Here is an 11202-nt window from a genome sequence, read left to right as displayed (position 1 = left end):
GCTGCGCCCGGCGGCCCGGGGTTTGGCCTTGCTTCATAGCTCTGTTAATACGCCATGGCAGCGCCGTCAGGTTTATATTCTTTTATGACCTGTGATTTATAATCTCCCTTGGTACGCTGCAGGTTGTCACGGATCTGTCCCCCCAGACAACGGTTCTTCTCCGGCCTAATGCTCCGGCTGCTCAGGGGCTGCCAGCTACCAGTTCTCTCATAAGTAGCTGGAGTTAGACACCTCTGCTTATATCATGAAGAATAATTCTAAATGCGAGGACAAGGCTTCTCTTGCCGTGCTGAAGAACCAACTTTTTCAACCTTTTTTTTCTAATAAGATAAAACCCCTCCATACTTGGTACTAAGCAAATTAGTTTTGTCAATAGCATGCGTTTCTTCAAGATTTCTGGGTGCTTGTACTGAGTATTTTGAATATGTCAGATTTAATTACATATTGTAACTATATAGTAAAAATTAATTCTATTTTTATAGGTAAGCATTCCTCCCTTTTTATTTGAAGCATTTTTATATGCTCCTATTGATGACACAAATAGCACAGCAAAGATTGGAAATGGAATAATTTTTTTCACTTTGTATAAAAAAGAAGTGGCCATGTGGGATTCCCTAACTCTAGCAAATGGTAAGTTCTCTACTGTAAAAAGTAGGTTACATGTAAGAAACCCAAACTGTGACAAAATTTGCAAACTGTAATAAGAAATGTGAAACTTTGCTGCTAGATATCTGCTAAGTTAAACCTTGTTGTTCAGTGTTAAAAATAGAAAGTATATGAAAAAAAAGAACGTCTGCTGGCTCTAGTGTGCACAAACTGAAACGGTGTTTCTTGTAGAACTTAGGATTGGCTTACACACAAAATTTAGGTGTTGGAGGTTTTCTTGGTTTTGTTTTTGGTGGTTTTTTTTTTTTTGAGATAGGCTTGTTAGAGGTTGTTTTGTGGAATTTGAACCATGTTGTGTTTTCCCAGACAAAGTAGCAAACTGAATCCTGTTGTTGTGAATATGGTACATAACAGTAGAACTTCAGGCCTAAGCTACTGAAGCAGTTTTTATTTGGTTTTTAAGCTGACAAGGAGAAACTGCAATATCTAAGGCAGAATGCTGTTCTAAAAGCCCACGAAAAGGCAAAAGCAGAGACAGAAGCAAAGAAAGTCGCAAAGCGGGAACACAGAAGATGCGCTTTGGAGGCCACGATGAAGGTAAGCTCAGGAGGAGCCCTGTGAGACATGCACGGGTAAGCAGTCACCAGGGAATCTGGCAGCCACTCGGTTAAATGTGTCTGAAAAAGTGTGAGAAGTACTCGTTTTTATCACTCTGGTGGAGAACCTTGTTATTTCTTTGTCCTTAAAACACGTCTGTTACCAAAGGTTAAAATGGCACAGAAAAAATACTTAGCAGTTGCCATTTTCCGTGTGTAATACTCGTGACACTTTTTGGTGAGGAGCTCCAGGTTTTGGTCAGCTGGAAGGAGACTGCAGTTATGTGGCCACAGTGCGATCTTCTGTGGCCTTTGCATCAGCACAAGTGTTTAGTCATTTAGCACTGTCAAAAATACTGATTTTTAAAAAAATCTTACTCATTTGTTGTTACATTTTATATCACACTTGCTGTTCGTTGCCTCTGGTATGTGCATCTTTGTCCTGTATTTTCTGTGTATTTTGAGATACAATCTTTCCTTCTAAATTTTTATGTATGTCAAAAGTCTGGTCACTTCTTTTGTGTTTGAAAGCATTTTAAAAGTATACCATGAAATTTTAAAATCACGTATGCAATTTGAACCAAAAGGTACTGACTGCAGTTAGTGCCTTAGTGGTGACATTGTACCTGTTCTGCCTGTGCAGTAACCTCAAAGGGAAGAGGAGAAATGAGAAATAGGGTGTTAAAATGAAGCTCTGTATTTTACATTTCTGTATTCACATCTCTCCAGAGATCTCTCTTGGAATGTGGCCAGGATTTTGATTGTTTACAAATAAAACCTGTTTCTGGATTGTACCTTGGTAGTGGTAGTAAAATAGTCAATATAGTTAAAAGATGTGACTTGTAGCAGCTAATCAGAAATCTTTACTCTCCCGATAATTTTTAAGCATCTTTTGTAACTCCCCTTGTGTGATCACATTAATGGTGACGCTGTGCTTGGGATACGAAAGTGGGAAAACAATGGTAACTTCTACTCAGTCATCTTACCATTATCAGGTGTTACACATCTCAGATTTCTTGTTCAAACAGCTAGAAGAAGCAGAAAGAAGAAGAATTGAAGATCTGAAAGAAAAGGAGCGGCAGAAGGTCACTGAGGAGCTGGAGTTATGGAAAAAACAGCAACGAGATGCTGAGAAACAAAACAGGATACGAAAAGAAGGGGCACTCCATCAAGAAGTAGAGCAATTAAAGGAGAAGAAAAAGGAGAAAATTAACAAACCCAGGATTCCTAGTGAAGGAACTTCTAAGACCCGACTCAAACCTGCTAAAGGTTGTATTATTGAAACGTTTTATTAGTCTTTGAAGTGTGGGTATAACTTTATTCTGAGCTTTTTCTAAGTAATAATTTATCTTTGTCTCCACCATACTGAACTAGTTCTTACAATTTGCGGTTATTTTGGTGTCTTAATTTTCAGACAGTTTATTGAAGCATGTGAGTTCTTAGCTCTCGTTTAAGTCTTTGGAAATAGAAGGGCAGGTGTTGTCCCAAGCTTTAGGAGTCTAAACCAGAAAGCCTTTCTGGCAGTGTAAGGCAGGCTTTGAGGGCGGAGGTCATGTACCTTATGTTTCCTACCTGCTGGTTTTCCCTGAAATACGCGATCTCCTTTTATTCTCTCTGTGCCACATATTGGCCCCACAGAGAGCCAATTCAGAGAACTAAACCAACAGAAAATATTTCACTTCCGTTTTGGTTGGTTGGTTTGGTAAGGAAAGTTTTAACTAACTCTTGCAGCTGCCCTGTCAGAGAATCATGTAAGTGACAGAGGGAGTGATGTAAGAGTTTAAGTTTGTTTGTGACAGATAATGTAGCCTGTAAATAGGTGGTGTGATACAGCCAGAACAAATATTTTTTGAACCTTCCCTTCAGGAGAACAAGACTAAACCTTACAATTTTTGAGGTTTAGTTCTAGTGTGCAGAATTTCAAAATTCGGGCTACTTTGGTAGAAAACCAGAAGAATCACTTTTGCTTAGTTTTTCATTTCCAGTACTCTTACTCTTTTCGTAGGTCATGGTTCCTATAGTATGTTTTCAGAAAGTTTAGAGGAAGAACAGTTACCAGCTCCTCGATCTGCTGCTACAATTAAAATCAACTTTACATCACGAGTTTTCCCCACACCTCTGCGAGAATCTTGTGTTGCAGAAGAGGAGGAGGTAAGGATTGATCGCTGTTTGAGTATGATGCTTCTACTGTCTTCCAAGTGATGCAGACAACTTCCTCACACAGCTGGTGAGTGAACCAACCAAAGAAGACTCCCTGCTGCATCTGTTGTTCACAAACAGAGAACAGCAGCGTGCCCCGGTGACCAAGAAGGCCAATGGCTCCTGGCTTGTGTCAGCACTGGTGTGGCCAGCAGGAGCAAGGCAGGGATTGTCCCCCTGTACTCGATGCTGGTGAGGCCACACCTTGAGAACCATGTCCAGTTGTGGGCCCCTTGCTTCAAGAAGGTCGTTGAGGAGTGGGTTCAGAGAAGGGCAATGAAACTACTGAAGGGCCTAAACAAGTCTGTGGGAACTGGGGTTGTTTAGTCTGGAGAAGTAGAGGCTCAGGGGAGACCTTATTGCTCTCTACAACTACCTGAAAGGAGGTTGTAGGGAGGTGGGGGTTGGATTCTTCTCCCATGAGACAAGTGACAGGACTAGAGGAAACAGCCTCAGGTTGCACCAGGGGAGGTTCAGGTTGGATATTAGGAAAAATTTCTTCACTGAAAGGGTTGTGAAACACTGGAACAGTCTGCCCGGGGAGTCCCCATCCCTGGAAGTGTTTAAAAGATGTGTGGACGTGGCGCTGAGGGACTTGGTTTAGGGACCCTGGCAGTGTGATTCTGTGAAATATGATTTATTCAGTAAGCTGACAAAAACGTTACCACTGCCAAGGATTGTTGATTATGCAGCGTTCTTATTCCAAGGAAGGCAGTCTTATTTTAATTAAGATTTAAAGAAACCCTTGTATATAAAAATTGTTTTCACTGTGTGATGGTGCAGACTAATAAATATCAAGTTCCTTTTTTTGGGAGGGGAAAAACAAAAAGCAGCAACTGAATTCCTTAAAGGACAAAATTTCTAATGTCTTTACTCCTTTATTTAAGACTTTTTCTGTCTTCTTAGAAAGAAGCTCACAGTTAGCTCTTTTAGCTCTGTTGAATAAACAGAGTCATTTTGGAAGTTCCGAAACAAACAAGCAAGCAAGAATGTATTAGTGATGCAGTAACCTTACTTGCTACTTACACGTAGCAATAAAACACTTGGGAAAACTGGTCAGTTTTTCATAGCTGACATTACTAAATATTTCTCTCTGTTCAGCATATGTGGCAAACAGAATTCCTTTGACAGGAGTGAGTGATGAAAGCAAAATCCCTTTTTGGATTTGAATTTTCCTTCAGAAATAATACCTGCGTGTTGTATGTTTACAGTGGCTACGTAAACAAGCGGAAGCTCGAAGAACAGTGAGTGCTGATTTGTCTGGGCTGGAAGATTTGAAAGAAGAGGAGAAGAATCCAGACTGGTTAAAGGACAAAGGAAAGTAAGTTAGATTCCCTTTGTCTGTGGTTTAGTTTTGATGTGTTCTATCTATTCTAGACACAGATGGTGAATGTCTACAGAGCAGAGAATTTACCGACGGCTTATGGGGTTTGAATCTGATAGTCATGAGGCACAAGTACCGAAGCTCGTGATGGACAAAACCATCGTGAACACGTAACGCTTGTTCTCCGCTGAGGATGGTGAAGCCAGTGCAGTGTTGTACATCGGAGGATTTCCTTTCGTTTGTACTTCTTGTGGAGAGGTTAATCGTCTGGCTAAAACAAACTTTGGGAAATGTTGGTGTGTTTATGTAGCTGTGTAATACAGAAAGGTTCGATGAGGCAATCGTGATCAAATATGTAGCTTTCAAAATCAGTCCTGTGTCTGCGTAGATGTGTCCACTTTTTACTGTTATTCGTTGCTTTTATGCCGTAACTACTTTTCTTGTGTGTCTGTATGTTATCCTGTCAGCATCAAGTCTGGCTGACTTCAGTTCTCAGAAGAGGCTGTAAATGGCCATTTCCGAGGAAAAGCTGATAAAACTTAAAATTTTTGAAAATGAATTGTTAACAGTAAGTAGGTATTTATTTTGTGATTTTTCGCCTTGTTTAAACTGCATGTTTCACTTCTTGTTTTATATTTAGCAAAATGTTTGCAATGGGAAACTACCTTGCAGCTGTAAACGCGTATAACCTGGCAATGCAGCTGAACAATCGGCTTCCCCTGCTGTACCTGAATCGTGCTGCTTGCCACCTGAAACTGAGACATTTCCATAAAGCTATCGAAGATTCCTCTAAGGTATAAAAACAGGTTCTCAGCCTGTCATCTTATACAGGACTGTGATTTATTACTGTGATGCTTCTGTTTCAAGCAGATCTGTAAATACTTAGTAGTGCGGTTCAAAATTTTTAAATTCAACATTGATATAATGAAGCCATGGTGAAATATTGAAATTTGATAGTGATTGATTAATGAAATTCCAGAAATTTAAAACAAGACAACCACACCCCCCCGCCCCATCCCGTGTTTCTACACATCTGGGACAAATGGCTATATGCTGCCCCAGTACGTGTTTCTTCACAGGTAAAATATTGCAGCAATATAGACACTTGAAAAAAAGACAACTTTTGAGCAGGTGGTGGTGAAGAGGGGGAGATCTTAAACAAAACCAAACCCCAGACATTTTAAAGAAGGGCTGCATCATCTGGATGTTTTAGCAGCCGTTATTTGTGCATTGAGAGAGGAGTGATCTCAGATGGCACCGGAATAATTTGGAGAAAGTTTTCCCAGAATTGTTCCTTGAGCTAGTAAGTATTTGAGGCTTGAAACTTCTGTTTTGTTTTTGTTTTGTTTTTCCTAGTAAGTGCTACTACCACACGTGTACTTTTTTGGGACTGCTTTTTTTTTTCTTTCTTTTGTGGTGTGGTATGTGATGTCATGTATGCACACAGAGTACATTATTTGACTGTGATGAACATTTAACACAGTATTTGTCCGTGTTTAGCCATGGCAGTGAAACTGTGTTTAGCATACTGAGGGGTGTCAGACACAAGTCTTGACTAGATTCACAAGCCATGTAGTTAAATTTGATGAGTATTTTGTTTCTATTCAAATAGTTATTATGTTACTCTATAGTAATAGTAATTATGCGAGAGAAGTGTGTGCAAATGAGAAAAAAGCAAAACGATGGAAAATTACCTCTAAGTAGTGTTGGTGTTTTCATTTGTAAAGGCTCTAGAACTGCTGACTCCACCTGTTCCTGACAATGAGAATGCTCGAGTAAAAGCGTACGTGAGACGTGGGACAGCGTTTTGTCAGCTGGAATTATATACTGAAGGTGAGGCCGTGGTTTTATGAGGGCGTGCACATGGCCTTACAGGGACATGCAAGTAAATCTGATCAGCTCATCGAGTTTGTTCACGCCTTCATTTTTCAGAAGGGAGTTAAAGGAGACGTATACAAACTATGTCTCTCTTTGTTGTGAACCTTTATACCACCTTTCTTAATTATTTATTTATTATTTTAAATTTACTGGCTAATTGCAATTTCTCTTGAAATATCTTTACAATTTTTAATAAAATTGATTGTACTCCTAATTTAAGGAGTACAAATCAGTTTTTCCGTTGAGGAAAAGGCTTTACCGAGTTGTGTATCCTCCGTTTGGTCTGTTGGGTCAGTCTTTCTGTGCAGGGTGGCCAGCTGTTGACCCCAGCAGCTGTGGCAGCACCAGTGAGGAGCGAATGAGAGGCCAGGAATGAGCTATTTGCATTGGGAAGCATTAAAATGTAGAGTGCAAACTGATAGGAAACTAGTTTGCACTAGTTTTGCTGTTCATGATACAAGGTGTTACTGGTTTTGAGATAATATTTGCAGTATTACCAGCTATAGAACAAGTTAAAATAACTTGAAATATTTCTAGAATATTTGCTTGTGAAGTGCGTAATAACGTATCTTTGTAAAATGATGTATGAAACCCAGACTGGTGAGGAAACTGTTTGATCAAGAGCACGTGATTTGTGTGAAAATATCTGAATTAACAGTGTCCCTACCGAGTTCCCTAAGTATCAGTTTAGTTTTGTAGGGCAAATTTTCAAGTGGAAGTCAATAATAGGAAGTGAAGGTTATTCAAAATGCCAGTGTTGAAACACTAAGCTTTTCACACCGGTTGCCTTTTTCTACCTGTGAGTCCCTTTGTCATTCCCTTACGGCTTCATTTGCACTTGGAAACCTTACTACCTTGGTGACGATTAAACAAGATAATTAAAAAAGATTTTATTTTATTTCCTTTACTCATGGTTTGCTTTTTTCCCCCAAGCTCTAATATTTGCAGTTCATGTATCTTTTTTTTTTTTCCTGTTTTTGTGCACTTTTGTTCTGTCATTCGGTTTTTTTCACTGCTGCAGAATGCTTCTGAACAGCCCCCTCGGGCACGCATGCACACGCGTATAGAAGAGACTCTGGTTTCGTGTTTCAATACCTGAAAATGTTTGTGTACTAGAGCTTCCACTAAAAAGTTTTGTAAAATAATGTAAACAAAATAATACATTTATTTACTGACAGAAGCTAAACCTAATGTCATTCTGATTCCCTCTTGCTCAGCAGCAAACCTCCAGACTGATACTTTCTGCATGTGAGCAGGGAGCAGCGACTGCCAGGTCGTTGCTGAGCTCTCGCATCACTGATTGACATTCTTATTGATGTCTCTATGTTCAGGTCTCCAGGATTATGAAGCAGCTCTCAAGATCGATCCTAAAAACAGAACTATAGAAAAAGATGCTGAGAAGATTCGACATCTAATTCAAGGAACAACGCAGGATTCTTAATAAAAAATAAAAGGAACTGTTTGAGAGGGATGACTTTTGTGGGCATCAGAAGGAATCTTAGTTCACTTCAATGTGTAGTTAAGTAGACATTTTTCTGTTTCACTCGGAACACCTATGGAATGGGTGAAAGATTGGATATCTGAATCACTGTTTTTGGAAAGAATATTACTGCAATTTAGATGTATTTTATAAAATTTTGATACAAAGTTGTTGTGGTTTTGCTTTCTGTGCAATATTGGTGGGACAAATTTTAAAACATGCTTTTGGTATTTGATTTAAAGTTACTCGTGACTAAATGAATTATTTGGAAATATCTACTGAATCTAGACAGTGGGTTTCCAAGCAGCTTCAGTAGCTCTCTGTAGTCAGCGCCTGTTAACTGCTTCTCTTTCTGTTCTGCATCAAAGCTGGAACACTTGTGTTCTGTGCTTTCCTCGCTTCTTGTGGTTCGTAGTGTTTGGCACATCTGAATCTAGGACAGCGAATTTCGACACTAACTCAGGCATCCAATCTGGAAAACCCCCACCTGAAAGCATACAGGTAAATCTCACGTCATGAACACGCAGAACATTCTTTTTAACATTAAGCAATGTGCAGGGAATATTTTCAGACTGTTTTAAAACGTTTGATTGGGCTGAGCAAACAAGGAAGTTAGAAAAATTATAAACCTGTAGCGGGGTTTTGCGGGGTAGTGGTAAATTAATCCTGTGATACGTCGTCCTGTCAATGAATATGTCTGACTTCTTCCATCCTACTACAGTTAGTAATCTTACAGTGTAGCTGTAGAGCATATTCTACATTGAAAACTTCGTTATTTGAGAATTTATATTTTTCTTGAGCTGGTATTTTAATCTGTACTCTGTTGACACTGAGCAGTATCTCAGGAATACTGGAGTGTGGTTAAAGATTCTCAAAAAAGGGACCAACCTGGTGAGGTTACAGGTATTGTAAAATGACATGGAGTGTGACACTGTGCTTTGAAGTCCTGCACCTGTTTTTCTGGACAGTGGAAGAATGTAATACAGAATTGTAGTTTGCGTGTGTGTTTGTGTGTATTTATATACATATAAATAAAAACACGTTAGCATTTGTATTACCATGTGTCCTGGTTTAACCCTGGTGGAACAGTATCAGAACGGTAAAAGGGAGAAAACTCGAGGGTTGAGATGAGGACAGTTTGACAGGCAAAGCAAAACCCCTGCACACAAGCAAACCAAAAGAAGGGATTCCTTCACCGCTTCCCTTTGGCAGGCCGGTGTTCAGCCCCCGCTGGGAAAGCCGGGCTCCGCCGAGTGTTAACAGTGACTTGGGACGACAAACGCCATCGCTCTGAATGTCACCCCCTTCCTCCTTCTTCCCTCAGCTTTATACACCGAGCGTGACGTCGTATGGTCTGGGATATCCTGTTGGTGGGTCGGGGTCTGCTCTCCTGGCCAGGTCCCCTTTCAGCTTCTTGTGCACCCCCAGGCTGCTCGCTGTGGGGTGGGGTGAGGAGCAGAAGAGGCCTTGCCTCTGTGTCAGCTCTGCTCCGCAGTACCGGCACATCCCTGTGTTCCCAGCACTGTGCCCAGCACAAATCCGAAGCACAGCCCCACACCAGCTCCTGTGGAGAAAATTAACTCTACCCCAATTAACAAAGCCAGCACACTGTGACAACCCGGAACACTGGTGGTTCTGTTTCGTTGGGTGTTCTGTCCAAAGTGTGACCATCTCAACTACACTGTCTTCAGCAGCAGTTTTAGCAGACTTCTGGATTTTCCGTGTCTGTTTCCTGAATACCATTTTTGACTGATATCGCCTTTAGAGTAGAATACTTAGTGTGCAGATACAATTTACTCTGTGTGAATTTTATACTCTTGGAACAGGGAGAAGTTGGCAGGTGTTGCTTCCAGTTGCTTTGCTTGAGAGAGTGCTGAGGTGAGCCAGCAGAGCCGGGGAGGTGCTGTACCCACGGCACTGCCACGGCAGGGTTCAGAGCACTGTATTTACAGCAGCGGGAGAGAGCAGCGCAAGGGCTCTGGTGCCTCACCTGAATGTACTGGTGTTCTTGCCATTGGTGGGGGCTAAGGAGGAGCGGCACTGGTGATGGGAAACAGAAAATGTGAAGAAGCAGATGCTCTTTTCAAGTTCCTCACTTCCTGTTTTGCTCTGCAGAACAATCTGCGTGACTCTGTGTAGACCATGCGTACTGTAGGGACTTGTTCCAGCTACTCGGGGCTGTGTTTGATGTAGACAGACACCTTTTTCTGCTGCTATGAAATGGAAACAGCCCCCTTTACAAGTTAGGAAAGCAGATGTGCTGGGTGGCGTGAAGAGCATGCCTGTTCAATCCGATTACACTGGGAGCAAATGGATGTTACACACCCGACTTCAGTACCTGAGCTGATGGGGGTTACACCGTACCAAAGTCATACGCGTTGTGTTGGTCTTGGTGCCCTGAGGTGTAGGAGTGTGGAGGCTAACTCTAAGTTTTAAAACCAGAAAATGGCTTCAATTGAAACAAATAAACCTTCAGGCCAATGTCGCTTGCACTTAGCTCTTTCTATAAAATCAAGAGTTCCGCGTTTATGATACCAGTTTTGCAAGTTTTATTTTTATGGGTTTAGGTCAATTGAGAGCAGTGGATCATCAAATGGGCTACATCCTTTCTGGTATATCTTATTCAACCCAGCAAAAGCAAAACAAATCAGATATTGACAGTTATTCTCAGAATGAGTCAAGTAACAGTCAGATTTGTTTTCTTAAAGCCAAGTGTCTAGTCTGAGTCTATGACGAAAAGGTGGAGATGCATTTTTACAGGGTGTGCTGGAAGTTGGGGCAGTCACATACCCTACTTCTGTCAAGGGCAGTGTTTAAACCACTGTCCTGAAATGGCCCACAAGGGAGTAAGTGTTTGGAAAAGGTGTGATCCACGGGATGGTAAGTACAGGGTGCCAGCTGTGCGTTAGGAGGGATAGCACCATAGTCACTGGAAGTCGTTCTAAACAGTAAAACCTGAGGCTTTCTCAAAGAACCATTGGTCATGAGTGTTTTCGGGTCCAGCATACAGGAGAACACCGGGTTGCCAGGATTTGCGCAGGGAGTCAGATGAGGAGCTTGGTTTTGCTCGGTGTTCGGACTTGATGGCAGTTTCTGGGCAGAAGTCATCTTCTTTCCCT

At 41.2% G+C, this 11202-nt stretch overlaps 2 protein-coding genes across 2 annotated transcripts; one reads left to right on the top strand and one right to left on the bottom strand.

Moving 5' to 3' along the window:
- Positions 1-482: 482 nt before the first annotated feature.
- Positions 483-8044, top strand: DYX1C1 (dyslexia susceptibility 1 candidate 1; the record flags this gene model as incomplete). Its single annotated transcript, XM_010141646.1, has 8 exons — positions 483-630; positions 1070-1203; positions 2231-2471; positions 3208-3353; positions 4613-4722; positions 5366-5519; positions 6453-6558; positions 7935-8044. Coding segments are annotated over 8 exons (1149 nt in total), but the record flags the coding sequence as incomplete, so codon positions are not given.
- A 2793-nt stretch (positions 8045-10837) lies between these two features.
- LOC104498276 (chromosome unknown open reading frame, human C15orf65) lies at positions 10838-11194 on the bottom strand. The gene has a single exon (XM_010141635.1). It carries the CDS (start codon positions 11189-11191, stop codon positions 10838-10840), a length of 354 nt encoding a protein of 117 aa, XP_010139937.1. The 5' UTR covers positions 11192-11194.
- Between the last annotated feature and the right edge of the window lie 8 nt (positions 11195-11202).

Source organism: Buceros rhinoceros, unplaced genomic scaffold, assembly GCF_000710305.1.
Source record: "Buceros rhinoceros silvestris isolate BGI_N320 unplaced genomic scaffold, ASM71030v1 scaffold14420, whole genome shotgun sequence".
NCBI classification, from domain to species: Eukaryota; Metazoa; Chordata; class Aves; order Bucerotiformes; family Bucerotidae; genus Buceros; species Buceros rhinoceros.
The sequence above is the reverse complement of the archived record's forward strand: the minus strand, read 5'-3'. Positions and strand labels throughout refer to the sequence as shown.

Coding starts and splice junctions, on each gene's coding strand:
- LOC104498276 (XM_010141635.1), bottom strand. CDS start 11,191: ATGACTTCTGCCCAGAAACTGCCATCAAGTCCGAACACCGAGCAAAAC.